The sequence below is a fragment of the Columba livia genome, chromosome 3 (genome assembly GCF_036013475.1).
Source record: "Columba livia isolate bColLiv1 breed racing homer chromosome 3, bColLiv1.pat.W.v2, whole genome shotgun sequence".
Taxonomy (NCBI): domain Eukaryota; kingdom Metazoa; phylum Chordata; class Aves; order Columbiformes; family Columbidae; genus Columba; species Columba livia.
In genome coordinates this window covers 101,500,681-101,524,111 of record NC_088604.1, presented here as the reverse complement: position 1 = coordinate 101,524,111, position 23,431 = coordinate 101,500,681, and the positions used below count along the sequence as shown (strand labels likewise).

The 23,431-nt window shown below is 41.7% G+C and overlaps 1 protein-coding gene across 2 annotated transcripts; it reads right to left on the bottom strand.

Moving 5' to 3' along the window:
• Positions 1–4,713: 4,713 nt before the first annotated feature.
• On the bottom strand, positions 4,714–23,407 carry BROX (BRO1 domain and CAAX motif containing). 2 transcript variants are annotated; one of them, XM_005511339.3, is made up of 13 exons: positions 23,254–23,407; positions 21,034–21,164; positions 20,150–20,256; positions 18,538–18,634; positions 17,051–17,146; positions 16,322–16,394; positions 15,875–15,980; positions 15,256–15,345; positions 14,378–14,463; positions 12,999–13,080; positions 11,799–11,949; positions 9,814–9,973; positions 4,714–9,321 (listed from the first exon to the last, which is right to left on the bottom strand). In XM_005511339.3, exons 1-13 carry the CDS (start codon positions 23,374–23,376, stop codon positions 9,235–9,237), a joined length of 1,389 nt encoding a protein of 462 aa, XP_005511396.2. In that variant the 5' UTR covers positions 23,377–23,407; the 3' UTR covers positions 4,714–9,234. The 2 variants fall into 2 exon arrangements, with proteins under 2 accessions (XP_005511396.2, XP_064914614.1); XM_065058542.1 differs by lacking the exon at positions 23,254–23,407 and adding an exon at positions 22,184–22,399 and having other exon boundaries at positions 7,809–9,321.
• Between the last annotated feature and the right edge of the window lie 24 nt (positions 23,408–23,431).

Genomic DNA, 23,431 nt, shown 5'->3' with positions numbered 1-23,431 from the left:
AGCATAACCTGATATAGAGGATGTAACTTGTTGTAACTCTCCCCATTTTAAAGCTGCAATACCACTCCCAGGTACATACTGCTTGTGCTATACAGCCATCTAGAGGGCCTGATGCCCAAAGTGGCTTCATGCTGTTGACCAGAAACCACAAAACTGCAGGAAAATATAAGCTTTGCTGACCCTTAGTGGCCAGAACACTACAGTACTGTGGGAATTTATTTATAAATTCAAGAGTGCTGTTGTTCTGGTGCTGTTACGTTGTGTTATTTTGTTTTTTGGGAGTGTGGGGGGATGTACTGATGAACTTGCTGAGGGGAAGTACTGTTAGCAGAGAAGAGGATCTGGGTATCGCGGAGGAGAAGGTACCTGATCTTAAGATTTTATGGCAATTATAGAGAGCAAATGCAATCTTGCATCTAGGAGATATCAAAATCAACACTGTAAACTGAAGGTGAATCATTTTTTGGGAAAGACAGACAGAAAGATTGGAGGCATAAGTCAAAATTATTTGGGATCACCACATAGCTCTGACAAGGAGATATGTGATTATTTGAGACACCAGGAGATGCATGCCTGGTTCAGTTAGAGAAGACTTAACCCATTGTACCAATGAGGCTTCATTTAGAATATCAGACACAAGCCTGGCTTTCAAGGACCAGGAAACAGGAATGGGAACAGGCAGAGAAGGACTCAGGGTGATCAGAGGAACTTAAAGGTCAATGGGAGTCCCCACAAAGATGAACCAGTAAACATACTGAGAAAGAAGGGTACCTCCTTAGCTGCAGGCCCGAGACATCCCTGATAAGCTCAGCAGAAACCTCTGTGATGGGGAGTAGTTGGCCAGACAGAAGAAACCCTGATGGATGCAGGACAAAGAAACTGTGACCACGAACCAGGAAAACGGGAGTCAGCAACAACTATTCTGGGAACTGATGTCTTGCACCCGCTTATATATCAACACTGAAAAGGTACAAAAAGTAACTCACTACCTAGACAAAATGAACCTCTCTGCATGAGATCTCCAAGGCAGACTGGATTGCAGTCAGATCATGACAAAAGGTACAGAAACACAGACCAGAACAACAGCTTCTTACCCAAATGGTTTGTGCTCTTGATATAAGCCAACTGACATTAAGTGGATGTTCCCCACCGCAGCAAAAGGCACAGAGAGCGAACCCTTCCAGGCTGACTCCACTCCAAGGACACCATTTCTGTAGCTCTTGCAAAAGCACAGGCATGTCCTTAAAGTTCCCGACGCTCCCCAGGTCACCCCAGTAGCAGTGGATGTCTCTGACAGTCATTTCCACTGAAATGCTTGGACCTCTACCAGTACATCAGTAGCTCTGCCCTAACTGGAATTCAGTTGCCTTAAGATCCCACATTCTGCACCAGTAATGAAAAGCCATCCCACCATATGTCTTCATCTTCTGATGAACTCTACAACTCTCTCTTAACTCTAGAACTACCCAAAAGGAGGTTGTAGCATGGAGGGTGTTCGTCTCTTCTCCCAAGCAGGAAGTGTAGGATGAGAGGCAATGGCCTCAAGTTGCACCAGGCGAGGTTCAGATTGGATATCAGGAAACATTTCTTCTCGGAAAGGGTTGTCAGGCACTGGAACAGGCTGCCCAGGGAAGTGGTGGAGTCAACATCCCTGGAGGTGTTTGAAAGATGTATAGACAAGTTTCTTAGGGACATGGTTTAGTGCTGGAGTTAGGTAATGGTTGGACTTGATGATCTTAAGGGTCTCTTCCAACCAAATGATTTTGTCATTCTATGAACTTCAGAGCTACGGCACACTTCACAACCGGGCCTCTACAGTACCTGCTTATTAAGCAGCCAACAGGAGACCACGTTTGATATCCTTGTGTTTCTTCAAGCTGTTTCTTCACTGTCAGAAAACAGCAATCTCTATGAACTGTGCTTAGTCTGACCTTTCTAAAATGCTAACTTCTAGGCATGTCTGATGTAGTGGAAAGTAAAGCAACACAAGAGACAATCCCTGTTTTGTGTTGAAATTATACAGCAGCGGCCAGTGAGAAACAGGGGAAAACTGTAAGGTTTGCTATGTTTTCTAAAAAGGCAAATCATTTAAGAAAGAAAATATATGCTGTCAGAGTAGCCAAGTGCAAAAACACCAACAGGCATCAACCTCAGGAAAAAGTACTCTGGGGTAAGATTTGTAAAAGAGTTAGAAATCTGAGTGAAATAATCAACCCAGATGACTTGAACGTGCTGGTCACAAAAGCACGAGATGCTGATTTATTTAGGCTTCCCAGCACCTTTGATCTGATCCGAAGTCATGGTTTAGTGAAAAAATCCTGCAGACCTTTCCTACAACAGCCAGCCCAGGACAGCAACATCTAGCCTTGCATTTTCCAAAGCTATTGAAAAATGAGTATGGGACTTGCTACTCAGGTGTCCTCCAGAATCTCAGTCTTCACTTTCATAAAGCCAAATCTCTATTTGTTTATGGCTATAACAGAAAATTTCCAAATACAAACCAAAGCAAGCAATGTGTAGGCATCTATGTATAACCTTAAAAGGCAATTTTATGCCTTGAACTATCCACTTTATTCCAATGATGTCAGCTATAAGCATCATTGCTGGTTATTTCACTTCTTATTCAAGTGCACAAGAAAATAAGGAAAGCAATAGAACATGAAAATCTAGGGTTTGTTCCCTGTCACTTAGAAGTGAAGGCATGAAAAGCCGCCTGTAAGGCACTAGAAAACGCACACGGGTCTTGCACGTTCCAGGAGCTGCTCAACTTGCTGAAGTCTGAAGAAAAGCATTCCAAGTAACTCACCAGCTGTTTTCAAACCAACGTGAGGGAAATTGTGGGTCTTCTGGAACTCCCAACACAAACCAGCACGTTTCCATGACCTGGAAATCTGTTTCAGAGCTAATAGCAGGTTGCTGGTGAAAAGATTACTTTCTTTATGGAGGAAAGGAAAACAAAAATCCAGCCTGGCAGTTATACGCTAAAATGACACTCTTCAAATTTAACAACCTGTTTTTGTTTGGCTCCCTGCTTGACTGGATGAACCTGATATCAGGAAAGAAAAAAAAAGGCAAACAACAAAAGAAAACAAACATTTAAAACAAACAAAAGAAAAACAAACAAAAAAACTCCAACAAACAAAAAACCAACCAACCAACCAAAACCCACCAACCTGTAAAGCAGAAAAACTTTAGTTTCTAAACCAGGGAGGAAGGTTTGTCTTAAAGCTGATATCCAGCATATTGTCAAATTCCAAATGCTACATTCAAGACGGTCCAGCTTTCACGTTCTTTTAACATTATTTGATGACAGTTTTAGACAGAAAACCAATTCTTATTCTCTAAGGACTACATAGAAACTGAAATCCTTTAAATCCCTAGGAAGGAGGAAAAATATTACAGAATCAGTTATAGATACTTCTACTGTAGTCACAACATGCATGAATGAAAACATTTTTCTGTAGGTTTTTTTCAAAGTACCTTATTGAGGGAAAAAGATTTATTTCAGAAGGAAATAGACAGAGTCCAATTGAGACTATTTTTTTTTTTCTTCTAGAAACTGTGCTAAAGCCCAAGAAGCTAAAAGCATTAATGTGTATTTACACTAAATGATGACCACGAGCCAGCACTGTGCCCTTGTGGCCAGGAAGGCCAGTGGCATCCTGGGGTGTATTACAAGGCGGGTGGTTAGTAGATCGAGAGAGGTCCTCCTTCCCCTCTACTCCACCCTGGTGAGACCACATCTGGAATATTGTGTCCAGTTCTGGGCCCCTCAGTTCCAGAAGGACAGGGAACTGCTGGAGAGGGTCCAGCGTAGGGCAACGAAGATGATGGAGTGGAGCACCTCCCGTATGAGGAAAGGCTGAGGGAGCTGGGTCTCTTTAGTTTGTAGAAGAGAAGACTAAGGGGGGACCTCATTAATGTTTATAAATATATAAAGGGTGAGTGCCATGAGGATGGAGCCAGGCTCTTCTCGGTGGCAAACAATGATAGGACAAGGGGTAATGGGATCAAGCTGGAACACAAGAGGTTCCGCTTAAATTTGAGAAAAAACTTCTTCTCAGTGAGGGTGCCAGAGCACAGGAACAGGCTGCCCAGGGAGGTTGTGGAGTCTCCTGCTCTGGAGACATTCAAAACCCGCCTGGACATGTTCCTGTGCGACCTCATCTGGGTGTTCCTGCTCCAGCAGGGGGATTGGACTGGATGATCTTTTGAGGTCCCTTCCAATCCCAAACGTACTGTGATACTGTGAAACACTGCAAGAGCCAATCGTGCCTCTGGCAAAGAAAAAACACCATTTCCTACAATGACATTTGGCACCTGCTGGCAATGTCGAGAGGTGGCCAGCAACGTGCACTTCCCTAATAACCCCTTCACATAGCACACAGAATATCCTACAATGTCACAGACCTTTACAAGCACCAGGATTTTGTATGGGCATACAAAATCATACCAAATTACTTCGTTTTTTAACATAAGTTTGGAAATTCTATCTCCTCTCGTCCTGCTCCATGACTTGAACTGCTTCATTCTAGCTACTACTTCCATATGCACCAAATTCACATATCTTGCTCATTTATGTCATCCTTTGGGCATACTGCAAGGATAAAGTATTCTCTATAATTATTACATTTTCATTAAGTTGGAGCAATGAACGTTCAAGACAGACTCTCTGGCTACTACAGTTAAAATTTTAAATGATGAAACAAAAACTTGACATATTAAGATTGTTTATTTCAAATGGTATTCTGAAACTTGCAATTATGTACAAATTTTCAAACTGTGAAGCTTAAGATTGCATGGTGACTGTCTTCACAAAATAAGGCTGCTCGGTCAATCTTGTCAGAGCTGATTCCACTGAAGTTTGATTATTCAGAGTACAGGATGGCAGCGAGAAGGTTGTAATCCCTGAAGGCACCAGCACCCAGAGAGGCAGGCCTTCCTACATAAAAAGCTGATCAAGGACTCCCTCGGTTACCACGTGAAGTTTGTTGGATTTGAGAGCATCAACAGCGGGGAAAGAACTGAGCAAATCCAATTGCTGTTGTGGAAAGGCCATTATGCTGCACTCAAAATCTGGAGACAGGTACCCACTACAGGGGCTTTTCCATGCCAGTCCTACTTGCTGTGCTTTATTCTTCACACAACTGGGCTAGTTAGAGGAAGGAAAAAACAACAAAACAACAACAAAAACACAACGGTATTTATGTTAATGCTGAACCTTCAGTTTAGACACTAGGTGCAGGGATGGGATGAAACATATCATCCCACAGCCAACAGACAGAAACTTTTTGTTTCTCTGAATTGACGGGGAAAGCAGATGAATTACTGCCTCCTCTCACGTCCTCCTCACGCTAAAGGCAGAGATATGCTTCACAAGTTTATTTTATACACAATTGAAAATACATTTTAGTAACATTTCCCATAAAAATCTTACCAACTGCACAGTACTGAAATCAGTGCAACAAAATTAAAATGTCAGGAAGGAGTCTTTACAACCTTATTGTATCGTACCAAAACGGCAACACTGGAAATTTATAAAGTGCAGAGCTGACTGTGTTCTACCCAGATACAGGGATCTGGTTTCGTGCTTATCCTATGAACCAATAGCATCATCACAGATGCACCACATATTCATGCTGAACATTTAAGTGACCAAACGTCATCCTTAGGCTGACAGGCAAAATTCCTCTAGCGAATCCAGTGGGAGTCAGACACGAGCATCCAAAGGCCAAATTTAGTCCCTCGGTTCTAGGAGTGCTGGATGGAGATTAACTGCTGTTAACCCAGGAACAGAAAACGTACAAGAAGTGTATTTAAACACATGGAGGAAGGTATTTAAATAGAAATCTTAACAAAGAGCTCTATGGTTTGTTTTATAGTAGATTAAAGACAATCACTGCATTTTAAATGCATAAAACAGAGGGCCCAGCACTCCGTATTTATTTAGCTGCAGTTTTTTCCTAGTTCGGACTGGGCAGAAATTTTTAAAGACTATTTACATCAACAAGATTTGCAGTTTTAGCCATGAGGGCCTTTAAAACCAGAGAGAGGCCACAGAAACAGGCTCTTGCAGCATTAGAGTATTAAAAAGTCACCATTCAAAATACCTCATTCTTAAAAATCACTAAAGGAAATCACAATAGAAGGAATGTGGCTGCTAGGTTTCTGGATTAAACTGAAACTCCCAGTCAATTAATCCATATTCTCAAGCATATTGGACAGTTAACCTAAATACTATTTACAATAAATACTTCTTGCTACTACCCAACAAAACCAAAGAAAAAACTGCTCGTTGACTCACAGGTCTCTACGCTTTGCAAACTAAACAGTCTCCAGTTTCTTGGTTTTGGGCAAAACTATCCAATGTTTGCCATAGGATTTTAACTACAAGTAAACAAAGTTTGTCTTGAAAAGCAACACATGTTAAGTGAATTCGTTTGTTCCATTAGTCTATGTTTAAACTACTACATCATATTTACTGAAACAGCTATGGCATAAGAGGTTACACAGCTAGGCTTAAGTAATGCTGTAATCTGACACAATCCACTTGGTTATGCCCCAAACTATTTACAGTGAACTTGATTCAAACAAACCACTTGGTTTACGAAAGCGTCCAAAGAATTTAGATTTGCAAGTCCATGAAATAATCTTTCCCAAGAAGTTGTTTAGGAAAGATTTAGTCACGATCTGTTCATTATATTTTAAGATAACCATATACTGAAACACACCCATGGGCAAAAGCCTCATTGGAAATGAGTCTCAGCACCCACACAGGCATTAACAAACAAGGGTAAGTCTGTGCTACAGTTGTGTAGCAGACGGAAGGGAAAATGAGGGGAGGAGGGAAAATGGAATCTAGTCTGCGCAGAAAGAAAATTAATTAGGTTGAGACATGTACATATGAACACATACAGGCATCTGAAAAACAATGAGTAACTAAAAAATCCTTATTATGAAACTGAGTTAAATGCATCTTGATCCTTAAGGGGGCGGGCAGGCTAAGCAAATGTAGATGACTACAGCTGTAATAAGTTTTCAGGAGAATTAAAACCTGCATAGGCAAAGCAGCTCTATGTACCATTCTGGCAAAACGTAAGCTGGTCTTTTAATAATGCAAGAAGTCTAAACAGTCAACTGATCAAGTTATAAACAGATCTGAGAAACTCTTCATAAAACATATCCCACATCCCTGTGCTGCATCAGAAGAAACAGATCAATTTTATATATAAGTTCTTCTTGATACTTATTATTCTCTATCCACCCAAGCCCATGCAGAACAGAAACTTCTTCCAAAGCAATTCAGCTGATTTTACACTGATTTTTGTGTCCAGAACTGGCTGAAAGAAAAAAAAAATCCATCACTGGAAGCAATGAGTTCTGCACTTGATTCACCCACTAGAGCCAGCATTAAGGTCCTCTCTGCCTCTTGCAGCACTGATTTCTGTAGTTCGGTCCAATATCTCAGGACGAGTCTCGAGTTTCCTATTAACCTCCTCAACCACTTTTGTTGGCATTCAAGGAGCTACACACTGGCCCCTCTAAGCTACGTTACTCTAAATCTCATCAAAGATTTCTAACAGAAGCAGTGAATTATTACACAGTGGAAGACGAACTGATCTAAACAGTACAAAATGAGGAATGTGTTTACAGTACAGGGTGTTTCAAAAAGATAGTGATTTCAAATTAGGTCCATATCTCTGCAACCATGAACCACCCACAAATGAAACTCTTATAGACCATACAGCAGGTGGAGGGAACATAGAGCATTTATAAAAAGATTACTAAAACTTGATAACTCATTAAACCACGTGTAAATTTTTGTTTAATTGTAACATGCTTGGTCCATCTTATTGAAACAACTTGTATACATATAAGTGCATATGCCATCATGTTTTGTCGAAACTGGAACATTTTCAGGCTGTTCAGTTTCTTTCTCAGGTAAAGTGAAGTGCAGCACCTGGTACCCAGAGACTGCAAGGCCCTGACTTCAACACATACATCATATTCTTCTGCATTTGCAGTAAATCAGAAAGTTATGTTTTTGTTGACACAGGTGTTTTGCAGTGCTCAGCACTAAAGAATGTTATCTCATTTTCCACCGTAGGCAAAAATGGAAGAAGCAAGTCCTACAAAATACTTTCTTTCTCAGTCTTGACTGGGCTTGGCTTTTGACAAGTCCTCTTCACAAAGAGCTGATTTTGGTGCAATACTGCAAAAGCTGAGAAATAGCACTGTTTATACGGCATAAAGGAAATCTCAAGCTTGGTTTCCCAGCTGTGCCACCAGCTCTTCAGCTCACCTTTCCCGGCTGTTCTCCTGACAGCTTGTAGACTCTACCCAGATGGAAACACAGCATCTTCATTACCATCCCAATCCCTTATGCATGACAACTGTATGCACCCAAATGGAGCTGCTTTAGTGCCAGGAGATTTTAACTGTCTGCAGCTTTCAAACTTACCAAATCTTTCAATATTCAAAAACTTCACATGAATGACACTGTGATGCGTTACTTTTAAGCACTTTCATATTACTTGCTGCATCACTTTCACATACACTTTGATATTAAAGGATTTAAGTTTAAGGACAGGACAGACGAGCTAAAGGACCTTACTACAAATTCTGACATAAGAACCCTAATTTTTAGAGGAACAGAGGCTAATCATTTCAGAAGAATATAAATTGTGCTCCAGTTATGCAGAACTTAAGGTTTTCCAAGTTCTGTGAAAGTCCAATGAAATATCATAGGAGTGTTACACACCGAACAGATTTTCCTCACTCACTACAATTGAGTGAATCGGAACACAACAGGGTGTTAAGCCTAAATGCAAAACCTGAATAAATATAATGGTGCATGCAAACTTTTGTTTGCAGAATTTGACATTATATAGCATATAATTTAATGGAAAAATCCTCAAGTGTTACAAACATGATACTTCCTTTGCTATTTGTGGGTAGAAACTAAACCCACAAAAAGAAACTCTCTAGAGGCACAATAGGAACATTTAAGCCCACTCATTTTATGATATCCCACTAAAACCAAAAATAAGGCAGATATAAATAAACTCCTAGAAATCCACCACATTCTCGAGAATTATAGATGCATACTAAGAAAAGTAAATTAAATTAGTCTTCTAAATTTAAAAAAAAAAATCAGAAAAAGGGAGATCAGAACTAAAGCCCCAGAGTCCAATTAATACAGTTTCAAAGTGAAATCAAAGCACTTATTGGCACTTAAGAAATGTGGCATCCACTGTCTTTTTGAGGCTTTATATCTGGTTCCTTCAGAGGTTTTACTTCTTCATCTGGTTTTGGTTTAGTCTGCAAACAAGAAGGAAAAAAAAACCCTAAATACCACAAGTACCAACTACTGTGTCTGCACAGTATTTATGCACAGCTAACTTTACATATTCTAATCTAACAGTCCCCTCTCTTTTCGAGGCTGGAGGCTTTGAGCAAGCCTCAAGCAAGGGAGAAAAGCCAAATATTCTCTGTTTCAGCATCCTTAAATGAATCCTTTTCTAAAAAAGAATCTTTGTATAGCATTCACTCCTGTAATATTTCAGCATCTTATACAGAATTTCCTCCTTTTCAGCACTTAGAGAAAAGGAGACTCCTAATTTCCAGATGCTGACAGCGTGGCAGAGAGGTTAACTGCCTTGCCTCCCAGCACAGTGGAAACATGAGCTTGGTGGTAGCCTTGTGTCTGTGTCCTGCACTGAGCTGGGGAGCATTACAGAACAGCAAAAAGTAACTCCCTATTATACACAAAATAAAGCTAACGGGAAATAACAGCACATAATATTATCTTACAGTGTCATCCTTTGGCCTCTTGGTGAGATCAAATGCCGCGAGTGTTTCAGGAGTCCAATGTGCGTTCAAAGCAGGAAATTCAAAAGGAACAGGCTCTACTAAGCCATAGTTTGCTTTCAGTTCCAGCTGGGGAGCCTCTGCTGGCACCTTCTGAAAATAGCTGTAATAGAATCGAGCAACATAGTTAAAACACAACGTGCTATCTCTGCAAGCCTCCTTTGCAGTTCTAAAGAAAAACAATCTGGGTTTTTATAGTGGCAATCACTGCTGCTCTCTTTCATTTCATGAAGGCACCATCCAACATGCCTTCTGTCAGCAAGATTCACAAGAACAAAAGCAATTCCTTCTTGGTATTGTTCATCCCCTAACAGCTTGGTGGGGTTTTTCCTGCTTGATAGCCATTATTCCCAGCGTGTTCAATAAGAAGAACGCCTTTTGTCCTAAAAGGCCTTCAAAATCCAAACGAGGATTTAAAGTACTTTCCAAGGAAGACGAAGACGACAGTTCTTTTCCTAAATCAGTATTAATGTGCCACAGTGTGTAACAGCAACCACACTGCAACACCCACGAAGACCTGCTACAACATAAAGCCTGAATGAGGGTATAAATCTACCCTTGGCAAACCAGCAAGAGCTGAAAACTGGCAAACACTGACACATGCTATCTTGTTCCTGTTCTGCAGCAGAGCTCTGTGGCAGACACCCCCCAAAAGTCAACGTGTATCTGGTTTCTCTTTTAAAGTGTGTTTCTAGAGGAACATGGATTTGTTGAAATCTCCTGTATGCTGCTGTTGTAAGCAATGACAATGGTGACTACAACTAAAAGCAGAGCTGAGAATTTCTTTTCCTATTTGCAGTTCAGCTTGATGTACTTGACAATCCTTTTAGTTTAGTCAATTCCACTATTATGCAGGTCTTTAAATATCATAAAAAAGGAAATAACCTGTTATGGAATACTACATCATAAGAAGAAGGGAGAGGATAAAGAAATGAGTAAAAGAATTCTAAAACCAAACTAATCTTGCTATTTTAAACTGCTTCCAAACTCTTTTGGGAACGGGCATTAACTAACAGAAAGCCCAATTCACAATATAAATTATACTTAGGCTGGTACTCCTAGCACCCTAAGCATATTCTTGACTGAAGACATAGAATCATAGAGTCATAGAACAGTTTGGGTTGGAAGGGACCTTCAAATCTCAACCGGTCCAACCCCCCTTCAATGAGCAGGGACATCTTCAACCAGATGAGGTTGCTCAGAGCCCCATCCAGCCTGGCCTTGGATGTCTCCAGATCTACCACCTCTCTGGGCAACCTGGGCTGGTGTTTCACCACCCACATTGTAAAAAATCTCTTCCTCATGTCTAGCCTGAAAATCCCCTCTAGTTTAAGCACATCACCCCTTGTCCTGTCACAACAGGCCCTGCTGAAAAGTCTGTCCCCATCTTTCTTACAGGCCCCTTTTAAGCACTGAAAGGCTGCAATAAGGTCTCCCCAGAGCCTTCTCTTATCCAGGCTGAACAGCCCCAACTCTCTCAGCCTGTGTTTTGATCTCCTTGCCAGGAAAGCAGAATTAGCTACCAGTCTTCTCCATTTCCCCTCTGTCCTCTTTTGCCTACTAGATCCCAGCAGCTGGGCAGAAGGCACTGGACCAACACAGCAACCTCTGCAGGACTTTTTGTTGTGCAGAAGGAAAAGAAACAAAGCGGCTGAGGAACGAAGGAAGAAAACTGCTTATCTTCTCCATCACGTCAGTCCAACCTACCCCAATGGGCTGGCACAGAACACAAGGAAGGTGACAGCACAGACCCATAGCAAATCTGCTAAGAGCAAATTAGGGAATTGCAAATTTATCTTGAAGTTACATGCCATGCTCTAAAGGAACATAAGAACTGGAGAGTAAAATTTACTATCCCATCCTGAAATAAAGGCAAACGAGATAATAACAGTTCAGATAGAGTACTGTACCAACCACAGATTACTTACATGAATCCATTCTCTCTCTGGCATTTTTCTAGTGTGTTCTTAATCAAACTTCCTAGTTTCCTAAAGAAGAGATGTCCAGAGGGTTTGGCAGTAGTCCCAGGCCCTTTGGTTTCTCCATATTCTTTGCACAATGCTTCAGCTTTGGCAAAAACTTTGCAAGAAAGAAATGTAATAAAAATCATTTACGTGGCTATTAAATCATGGTTCTGATCTACAGTGCTTCAGTTTTAGGCGATACCAGAATCCATTCAGGCTTCTTGATTTTTAGAAACAAAAATAAACTACCTTAAAGGCAGCACTTTCAGTCAAGATTTACTTCATCCAAAAACTAACTAAGAACAGAAAAAAATAAAAGAAGATAGCTTTTTGGGTAGGAAGATGCAGGAAAGCATTCTTACATGTGGGGCAAAATACAACAATAAGCCTAAGAACTGTGCCACATGGTAGGGAGAAAAAGGGTATGAAGGTGTCCATGCACAGCAGATGCCTCAAAATAAAAAATGCTTAATATGGAGTGGGAAAAGAAGCACTCTTCTCTGAACAGCAGGTATGGTAAAAACCACAGCATTTGGTTTACTGAAAGTAATCCAGCTTAGTTTGTTCTTAATAAATTATTTTTATTTATTTTAAAAACTAATATTAAAAGTTTCCAGTCTGATGATTTGAGCATTTCTTTATATATTGTGGTAAAGTTATACAGCACAGGCCATCAGGGTAACAATAGCTTTGAAGGGAAAAGGATGGGCAGAAGACCCTGAAGTACTGCAAACTTCCTTTAAACCACCTTTCAAATTAACAGAAAGGAAATAAGTTACTGGAACCTGTTAAAAAACAACCAAATGTGTTCTAGCTTTCCTATTTAACATAAGACAGAGCAACCTCCAAAGCAGAAAAGGCTGCTGTAATTTAACATCCAGAACAGAAAAAGCGATGGCCAGACAATTGATTTTCACACTGTATTGCAGGCAGCTCCAAGCCAACCTTCAACAGCTTGAGAAGTGAGGATCAAATTTCCTGCAGCACTGTTACAAAATACAGTCTCTGGTAAGACAAAGAATAATACACTGTCTCTGTTTGAAAGTGTGCCGGATTTTCCCCAGGTGACAGATAAAATCTTAAGTTTATAAGAGACAAAATAAACACCATATGGCAAAATAAGAGAGACATGTCATCATCAGACCCTGTCTCAATCACACTTACATTTTTCCGATTCCTGCAGAGATCTGATTGCTTCCCCGCATTTATCACTCGCCAGCAAAGTCTGGCCATGGTAACAGTATGCCTAAGGGGGGAGCACAAAATTGTTACCAACATCATTGGGCACTTCATGCACCAATTCACTTCAATTCTTCCTCACATCAGAGCTGCACCTCTCTGAAGCTGCCATTCCCAGCAGGTAGCTGACAATTTGGGAACACAAGTCAAAGCGGTGTTCACTGAACAATGCGGTTCAACACAAACACCGTGACGCAGGTGTGAAGTAGGCTGGCTCAAGTCTGATCAAGAGTAACTTTGAGCTTCGTGAAAGTCATTTTACCAAAAGCACTAGTGTATAGTCTAGTTTAAACCTCTCTCTCGATATCAATATCCAGCATTAAGCCCCACCACAGAATGAGAATGAATCCCAGTCAAGTTTACAAAGCAAAAACTCCAAAAAACTACAATCACCTCAACACTCAAAAAATGCATCTGAAACAAACATCATTGAATCCAGCAGAGATGAGGCATTTGACTGTTTGAGATAATTTACCATAGTCCAAATAACTTTTCCACTCCAAAAAGTCCCATTCCTTCACACTTACGTATGAAGGCAGTACTGTGATAACTGAATGGCTTCTTTTCTATTGTCAGGAAGGAGTTGCTGAGTTTAAATACTACCATAGGTAAAGGAACAATCCCTTGAACTAATGCTTACCTTGTACACCTTCCGTTAATGTCTCTTCTGAAAGTATAGCGAGTGTTACCCAAATCTACCCTTGCCCATATTACACAAATTAAAAAAAAAAGATACCACAGCTCTGACCCTCTCTCACCTCTCAAACTTGCTGATAAGGCAGCCAGCTTTTAGCTACAGGTTTAAAAGAGAAAGACAATTGTGTCAGCTGCCTGATTTAGGCCTTTTTTTACAGTATGAAAGAGCCAGATTGCAGGCTGTGAGAAATAAAGTACAAACTGAGCAGATGATGATTCCAAGTGCCACCGTACTTGCTAAGAGATCAGTCATGCAAAAAGGGACAGCACTTGGAATGGTACCTAAACATTACTTGATGCAGTTTCATTCAGGGTCTTCAAAAGGATGATAAGCTCAGAATTGTGCCTAGAATTAGATTGTGACTAAGATAATGGAAGACAAGTATTATGATCAACTGAAATTGCTTCACTTAACAATACGTGATCACAATAAATTCCACACTGCAGTAGTTTCACTCGGCTCAACAAAAACACTTTAAAGGCCCTTGACACTGCACAGTCTCTCTTCACAGCATGGAAAGGAAGTCAGAGCAACACTGAGCCCCCATTACCCATCCAGCCCTTACACAATATTAAAAACTGTGACTGATGGCAACCAAAGTACTTACATAGGCCATATAGAAACAGGTCTTCAAGTTTAAGTACTTCCGCCATTTACCTGCATAGGTTGGATCCAAACTGGATAACGTTTGGTCTGTGAATGCATATGTAAAGTTATTCTTTAAGGCATTTCCATAAAGAAAAATCTGCCCCCCTCCCCCTCAAAAAACAGAGTTCTTAAACTTAGCAATAGATCTTAACTATAAAGTAGCCAGACATAAATTACTCCTGCAAAGGCACAGAGAAACTGAGAAAAAACCCCCAAAATACGCAGTATATTGAGCTATCATGCAGTTGTCCCTAGAATTCCTGAAACTGCTGTTTGCTAAGTTTGGAAGGCTAATTTTCCGAAGTATTTTTAGGCAGCATTTCAAAGCTTGTTCTTAGTTTCATTTCAAGTAGTGACCTATAATAGCATACATACGTTATACTGGCTCCTGTATTTCTGCACTTTTCCCACTTGCCTCAGCAAGCCCACAGATCAGGTCACTCATTTGGAAGGATGTACATAATTAACCCGATGCACACTTCACAGTCTGCAACATAACCTGCTGCCCAATGAGAGCTGAAACACACTCCATTTACATCAAGCCATTTGTTTGTTGTTATTACATATTCTCAAGACATTACCCTGTCTTCTTTCTCCCCACACTAACATTTCCTACCATTAGCTACAGAAGAAGATTCCCACAAAAACAAAAGGTCTTATCAAAATATATCTGTTAAACTGACAACTGAAGCCTCAAATGCACTAAACAGAATCTAAATATACAAAGCACATCCCCTTAGAAACAGTATTAATACTGCAATTGATGGGTGGGTGAAGTAAGTCTGCTGGCAAGAAGGCATAAACCAGGTCACTATGGAGAGAAAACAAGGCACTTACCAGCTTTTTGGTAGAAGTTAGCTGTTTCATAAGCAAGAGCAGCTATTAGTCCTGGATTGTGTTTCAGCTCAATAGCCCGAGCAATAGTCACTGAAAAAAGAAAATCCACACCACAGTTGAAAGTTTAACTGTAAATGTCACATCGAATCAAAGAAGGCATTTAGCATTTAAAAACCCCTGCATGAGGAGAAAACAAGTATTGTGCAGTCAAGCAAACTGCAGAATAAAGACAGATTGTTTTTTGGATAGAACGATTCCAAATTAATCAAAAAGCTGAAGCAAGGTTAGTCTGAAGACTAACTGCTAAACATATGCTGTAAAGGAAGTGGGAATTTATGTTAGGCAAGCGTCGTGGTAAAGAGACTGCATGAAAGGAAAAAAGAAGAGGGGAAGAATGTTCTTCCACGGTGATTACATCTGTAATATCAGACTGATTTTTGGCATCTTTCTCCTATAATTGTAACTTCAGTTTCTTTAAATGCAACCCACCCCACGAAGCCGCAGTACTTCAGGAGAAGAAAAAAGTAGCATTGCTGCCAAGTAGATTCCACAAGATGGCCCAGAAACCCACAAAGACTGTCATTTCTCATCCCCAACAAACACATATATTCGAAGATACCTTCTTGAGCTTCAGCTTGGCACTGTATGATATAAGAGTCTATAAGTCGAGCTTCTAAATCTCTTCCCTTTTCCACAGGCGTAATCAATTTTGGAATGTGACTTTCCTAAGTATAAAGCAAGTCTCAGAGTTAGTTTAGGCTTAATATCAGTGCTATCAATGCAAAGCAAGTCCTAAATGGATACGACACTGAGTGAAGGTCCCAAGATGACCAGCTGCATGGCTCACATGTGCTACTGGGCAGACAGACCAGTCATTCTTCCACTCTCACTGGGAAAGAGCAGCAAGGATTGAGTGGCAGCACAACATATTAATACCTCTTTTTCTTCCTCTATCAGTCAGATAACCTGAGGCTTTTGTTTATTCAATAACCTCCTCAGAAAAACAAAGCCTTTGCAAGTACTTGGAGACAACTTAAGGAATGGACAGCAAAGACAGTTTTTCTACCTTCAGGTGTTTAAAAATCCCAGCTGCTATCTTCAGGCTTCTGTGAACATCTTTTGCTTCATCTTCAGTTATACTAAGAATGCAGAACAAATCAATGAAATTTTAGTTAGAAAGGCGTCATTTAGTCCTACCTCCTGCTTTGAAGCAGGACTATCACCAACAGTAGATGAGGTCAGTTGTGGTTTTGTCTAGATGCATCTTGGATCCTTCAAGAACGGAGAGTCCACTAACTCTCAAAGCAACCTGTGCCTCTGCTGTGCTACCCTCATGGTAAGGAAGTTTCTTACACTGTCTAATCATTAAATAATCAAACAGAACTCCCTTGAAAAAACGTATGCAAGACCTTGTAATGACTTTCAAGTAAAAGGCAGACTCAGTGTTAAAAGCCAAAGCTTTAGAAACCTGTAGGGCTAAAAATCAGCAGAGCTGTGATTTTGAGAATCTCAGTTTTGTACCTGGACATTCAGAGCAGGACTGAGGAAGGGTTTATTCACAGCTGACACACTCTCTATGCCACAGCCACACGGTACTGGTACACTTTGTTCACAGATGCAAGAAGGGACTGAAGCACACCTGGGCATCACAGCACATGAACGAAGGCCAACAGCCTCCGTGAACTCCTGCTGTCTCAGCTGGACATGCACTACAGCACTCAACACTCAGAACCTGATACATTTTTTGGTGGAATATTGCTGCAATGGAATTACTAAGAAAAGAAAAAACACTTACTCTTCTTTTCCAGCGAGTCTTGATGCATATTTTGTGTACCACAGAGCAACATTAAATCCCATGGAAACCAGTTCAAACACTGCATCCTGCTGGGCGCTAAAGAAAGAGACAAAAACCCCCAAACATTTTGTTCTGACAAGCTCTCTCTGCTGATAGGTCACATAGCACAGGTCGATATTTCTCCCCATAAAATACTTTTCATTTAAGAAATCAACAATTTCCAATTCAGAATCTCCTACTTTCTGAACTGCCTAAAAGATACTTTAATTTCTACTTATTCCCTTTAAGAGCTCATAGTTACAATTTCCCACATTCAGATGCCTACCCTTCCCATTTGGGAACTTTTATTTTAAAAGAGTAACTTGAGATTTGCTTCGTTTTGGGTGTGGCTGACATTTTTCCTTTTTTTAAAAAAAAAAAAAAAGAAAAGAAAAAAAAAAGGCACATTTTGTGGAAAGCCTTGCTCTGGAATGTCTACTTTAAAGTTGTGGCTGCTAAGTTAATAAGTCAGACTCTATTACATCTCCCTCAAATGAATGTTCTTGCAAGTATTTATGTAACTGCAGTCAAATGGTGTGTGCAAATAGTAGGAAATTTCAGAAGCTAGAAACATGGTCTTGGAAACAAGTGAGCTTGCAATCAAAAGCTCAGTATATCTTAGGAACTAGTAATATTTAAAAAGAAAGGTGTGGGAGTAGGAGGAATAATGTCATACACGTAAATGTGCATGACCATAAGAAAATTAGAAGAGGGTCTTAATCAATAGATCGTCTTCCAAGGGGAAAAAAAGCTTTGAGGAAGTCGAGCACTTCTAGATAAAGCTTGACAAATAAAATTTAAGTGTGGTTATACAACACAATTATCTATAATAGCAAGAGAGGACTGAATAATCCAAAAGGTTACAGATCTATATTCCTACTTAAAACAGAGGATTTGTTTGTTTGTACCAGGGGTACATGTACTAGGAGCTTCAGAGGACAACAAAATCACATCTTCAACAACATTTGTACTTCAAAAAAACCTCAGAAGATACTCATCGGGCAATAATGCCAAATGGAGAAGTTTTTAACTGTAGCAATTTATGTTATCATATTCAATTCACCAATATTCTCAAGTTTCTTCTTTGTACTGCTCATCCCAATCATAGATACAGTTTATAGATCAACTACGACACAATGGATCCTTGTACCATTACCATGTGTTATCACACCTTTACATAAAGGCAACACATACTTCAGAACACCTAATACAGTACTGGAATTAGCAAAGATGCAAAGCAACAAGTTTTTGGAAATTAGTTTGTGTCCAGCATTTTTCTACACTTTTAAGTTTTCCTTCATAGTATCACAGTATGTTTGGGATTGGAAGGGACCTCAAAAGATCATCTAGTCCAATCCCCCCTTCACACCTGTGCTGGCACACATGCATATACGTGGCAGACCAGAAGAAAACAGCTGCATTCCCTGTAACCATAAAAGCATACGTACCTTGGAACGTGGCCTTGCAACGTGTCCGTCCACTTGAAATTCTGAATATATCGCAACTTGCATTCTTGGGAAGAGTCATCCGGTGAAAGGATAAAACCTGTAGAATAAAAAAATGTACCAACTTGCAATTTCAAAGTAAGAAACAGAAACAAGTAATGAAGGAATGGTGATCAATGAGAATATGGATATAGATAAAGGAATGTTTCTTGCTGTATCACTCAAAAAGCCCAGGTGACTTCCTGAGGCATTTATTCCTCAGTATCTCAAGAACAAGACATGCAAAAACCAAACTGGCTACTAAAAGAAACTCTTTGCCCAGCAGATTACCAATGGAACCCTGTGAGTCGTCCCTGGGATGGCTCAAGGAAAATGCTGCAGATGTCTGCACGTCCCACATAGTGACTGGTTGGGAGTTGGACGTACCCAGGTATGGGACAGCAGAGGCTGCTGAAGGTGAGTGAGTGACTGTCCCTGACAACATAGAGGTGACTGGGATATTCCAAAATAAGTTGCCTGGTCAACAGGGAGATGAAAAAGTGCTTGTAAGCATGGACTCACCCAGTCATCACCTCTTTTTGTCTTCAGGGCTACAGGAAACTAGTTCTTTATGTCCAGCTTCCCAGAAAGCAGCAGTCAGTGGGATGAAGCTCAGGCTACAGGATGCACATGCATATGCAGCCCAAGAAGGAATTTTTCAGGGAGGAACAAGAAGGGTGTTGGCCTGATCAGGTCTTACAGACTACAAGAACTCGAGACTTGCAACAGCAGCCATTTGGACTATAGCTCTAGGTGCTGTCACACGTTAACAAAGACAGAAAATACTCAGTATTTTTACGTAACCAAGCATGATGCCTTCCTGAAGAAACTCTCAAAATCTTGTCTGCAGCAACACAGTCTGCTGTCCTACCTTATCTAGAATGTCTCATTAGGATACACACGCCCAGAGAATGAGGGAACTACACCAAGTTGAGCTGCTTCACTCCCAACAGAGTGAAAAACCACACAGTTTCCATGAATGAGCTAATTCCTGCAACTCAGTCCTATGAAACTTGTCTGAGCACCTGACTGCTAAGAGAGAGTTATCAGAATATTGGCAGCAGGAAGGCTTCAAGTGAACACGTTATTACAGGTGTCCATCTACTGAAAATGTGGATACTATGCTAATGAGAACCTGTTTATACCTAAGACAAGCAGCAGCAGAAGGGTAAACGTGCAACAAGTTTACTACCTAGCACCAGACAAACGGGAAGTTTACACCGAAGAGCAATTCCTATCAACTCAATTTATACTTAAGAAGCAATTCACCACAATCTAAGAGACAAATAAACATTTTCTCCTCCAGCAGGAAGCAGAATGAGGTTAAAAGCAAGTGAACAGTAGTTCCTACACTTTGTCCTTTGTGACCCTGCCAGTACAATGAAAGTTGTAGAAAGAGCCTGGCAAGTACCCATGGCTGGTATCAAGCATAGAACCTGTGAAGATACTCTCCTTCCTAAAAAGTGCAAAGCTTCTTTACAGAAAACTAGCACAATACATATTCTGAGAACTGTCATTACAACTCAAATTATACATCTTCCAATTTATTATTAGTATTGCTAATAAACTTTCCTACCTTGCAAGAGTGAGAAGTACAAGTCGGTTGCATTCTTCATCATTTCTGGATTACAACTCGAGTCTGTAAACAGCTCCAAAAGTCGTGTTCGAGATAACCTCAAATCACTGGATGGAAGGAGAAAAAAAGAAACCTAAGAAATTCTGCCCCAAAATGTACTATTACAAAAGTATCCACCCATGCATACCACCACCCTTTTGGCTAAGAAAGTGAAGCTAAGCATTCTATGTCGCTATCTGAAGGCAAGGAAAGGTACTTTATGAGGACAATGCAAACAAATACAGGAAAAAAGAACTTCCTTTCTCCTCTAGATACATATGATTGAGCCTTTAGTTTAAAGTACAACCTATTCTGGACAGACAGCAATGGATAACCAGTACTTGCTATCAATCTAACACAAACTAAAATAACTATGCTGTTATCTTCTGAGAGGTTGGGTGCAGGGGCATGGAAGTAAAAAGCAGGAACATTCTTCAGCATCAGAATGGGATGAGCATATGAAGAGAGAAGAACAGATCTGCAAGATAACATGAGATCTCTTTTCATTATATTCTTATCTACAATAGAACATTCATGCCTTATTCACTTATGGAAATTACTTAAGTAATCTTTTGCAGAAGAAAGCACAGTCATCAGAAAGACAATGAAATGTTTGGTCTTTTGCCTCTGCATTATGATAATAGGCCTTGCTATACACTAAGAGACTTGAAAACCGGATAATTCATTCTTTGTAACTAAATATTCAGTGTTATCAGAGTCTTATTGTCTCCTAGCCTACACATTTCTAGTCATCTTCAGAACAAAAACTGGAGAGTAAACATTACTTTTAAGGATGTGCTCCAAACTGTGAGAGACACAGTGAATTTAATAGTAAATACACTTACTTGCAAACCTTTGTTGCAGCTGGAGTGGTAGCTACCCCATAAAAATTAAACGAAACAGGAGCTGTAGCCTTCAAAGGGTTGCGATGAAACCAGTGTGTCATCTTCTTTCTATAGTGTTGTTTACACCAAATCTAAGATATGGAAAGAAATGAAGAGCTGTAGGGACAGGTACAACGGAGGTGCTTATATACATCATGCTCCTCAGCTCACAAAACTATATTCCAAATGTAAATAACTAGGAAAGAAATTGCAAAGTTATATATAACTACATATATGAAATTCATTTTTTCCCATTTGAAACATTAAGCTTTCACAGACCTTGTCCTTATCCTTCATGTGCTTAGTTTGAGACTTTCGCTCTGTTGAAATACATGTTTTCTGAGGCAACTATTTTAAGTACGGCAAAAAACATATAACCTTCTTTGTTCTACATTACTGCATACTTTCTTACTTCTTAAAAAAACCCACAGTTGTCACCCCTGCATGTCATTTATAGGTGTATTTCAATTCAATGAGGTCATTATATTGCATTAGGTTAATATATAACTGATGGGTCAACTGGGTCAATATAACCTTTTGTTGTAACACAATTGATATTGGATGAAACTGTGATTATACACTCACTGTTGCTGAAAACATGGACGTACTTACATACATGCCACAGACTTGGGTAAAGAACAGCCAAAATAGGCCATCTTTTCTTTTTTAATTCCATTTCAGAGAGCCCTTATAAGAGAAGCACTCCAATGAAATGCTTTTACAAGCTTTCAACAAGAAAAATGGATGAGAGGATGAAACACAAAGAGCACAAGTCGAACCAAGGGAGGTCTGTACTGGGTAAAAGCAGAAGCTAAGACAGCCAGCCTGAGGAACAAGCTGCCGAGAGAGCTTGTGAGATCTCCATCCTCACCGGCTGCCACGACCTCACCAGACCTGGCACTGAGGCACCTGGAGCGACCCCAGTCCCTGAGCCCTCCCAGCACCTTCCTGAACCTGCACGTTTATTGTCACAAAAAGCTTTGCTGAAATAAAAAAAAAAAATAAATTAAAATAAATTAGTAAAAGACGAAGTCTGCCAAGCAGAGCCCTGCCGGCACACAGGCCTTCCTGCGCGTCAGCGCCTGTCGTGACAGGATAAACCTCCACCCACCTGTTTGCCCGATGAGAGGTGCTGTGGCACGGCTCGTTCGCACCCGAAGGCCGGGCGCGGTTTGACAGGCACTCAACGAGACCTTCCGTGGCCGAGCCGCCGTCACCCCGCACAGCACAGGGCGGTTTGCTCGGCGGGGCCCGCCCGGTGCCTCAGCCCCGCGGCACACACAGACCGCCCCGCCGTGCGGCCTCTTCCCCCGCAGCAGCTGCGGAGCCGCCCGGCTGCCCGCACTCCGCCGGCACCTGCGGGCCTCCCTGACGCCGGGACGCTCCCGGTCACGGCCCCGCCGCCACTTCCGCCCGGCCCTGCCCGCCTCTCGGCGTCGCGTCACGCACGCACCGCCGCAGGCAACGCCAGCTGAGAGCCGATGGTATCGCCCCGCGCGGTACGGCGGGCCGACCGCATCGATCCCGCCGGTTATCACAGAATCACGGAATGTCAGGGATTGGAAAAGACCTCAAAAGATCATCTAGTCCAGTCCCCCTGCTGGAGCAGGAACACCCAGATGAGGTTACACAGGAACATGTCCAGGCGGGTTTTGAATGTCTCCAGAGAAGGAGACTCCACAACCCCCCTGGGCAGCCTGTTCCAGTGCTCTGGCACCCTCACTGAGAAGAAGTTTCTTCTCAAATTTAAGCGGAACCTCCTGTGTTCCAGTTTGAACCCATTACCCCTTGTCCTATCATTGGTTGTCACCGAGAAGAGCCTGGCTCCATCCTCATGACACTCACCCTTTATATGTTTATAAACATTAATGAGGTCACCCCTCAGTCTCCTCCAAGCTAAAAAGCCCCAGCTCCCTCAGCCTTTCCTCGTAAGGGAGATGCTGCACTCCCTTCATCATCCTCGTGGCTATCCCGCTCCTTTCGCCGGGTGACCCCAAGCCACGGCCGCCAGCCCCGCCGCTGCGGTCCCTCCCGGGGCAGCTGACAGAGGCACGGCCGTGCCCCGGAGTCCTCCCTCGGCAGGAACTCTTCAACACCACAGAGGAGGGAGTGGGACGGCGGCAGCGGCCCTCCTGGACGGGTGACCCGGCTGCGGTGGTGCACAGGGGCACCGCTGCTTACCTGGGGCCCCTCCCGCGGCGGCACGGCCTGGAGCGGGCGAGCGTTCCAGCCCCTCCCCGGGCGTCGCCGCCGAGACCCAGCTGGGAGGGCGGGCTCCCTCGGGAGCCACGTGACCGCCGCCATGACACATACCGAGGCGGAAGTCTCCGCGTCGCTCCCGCCTCTCGCTGCAGGGCGG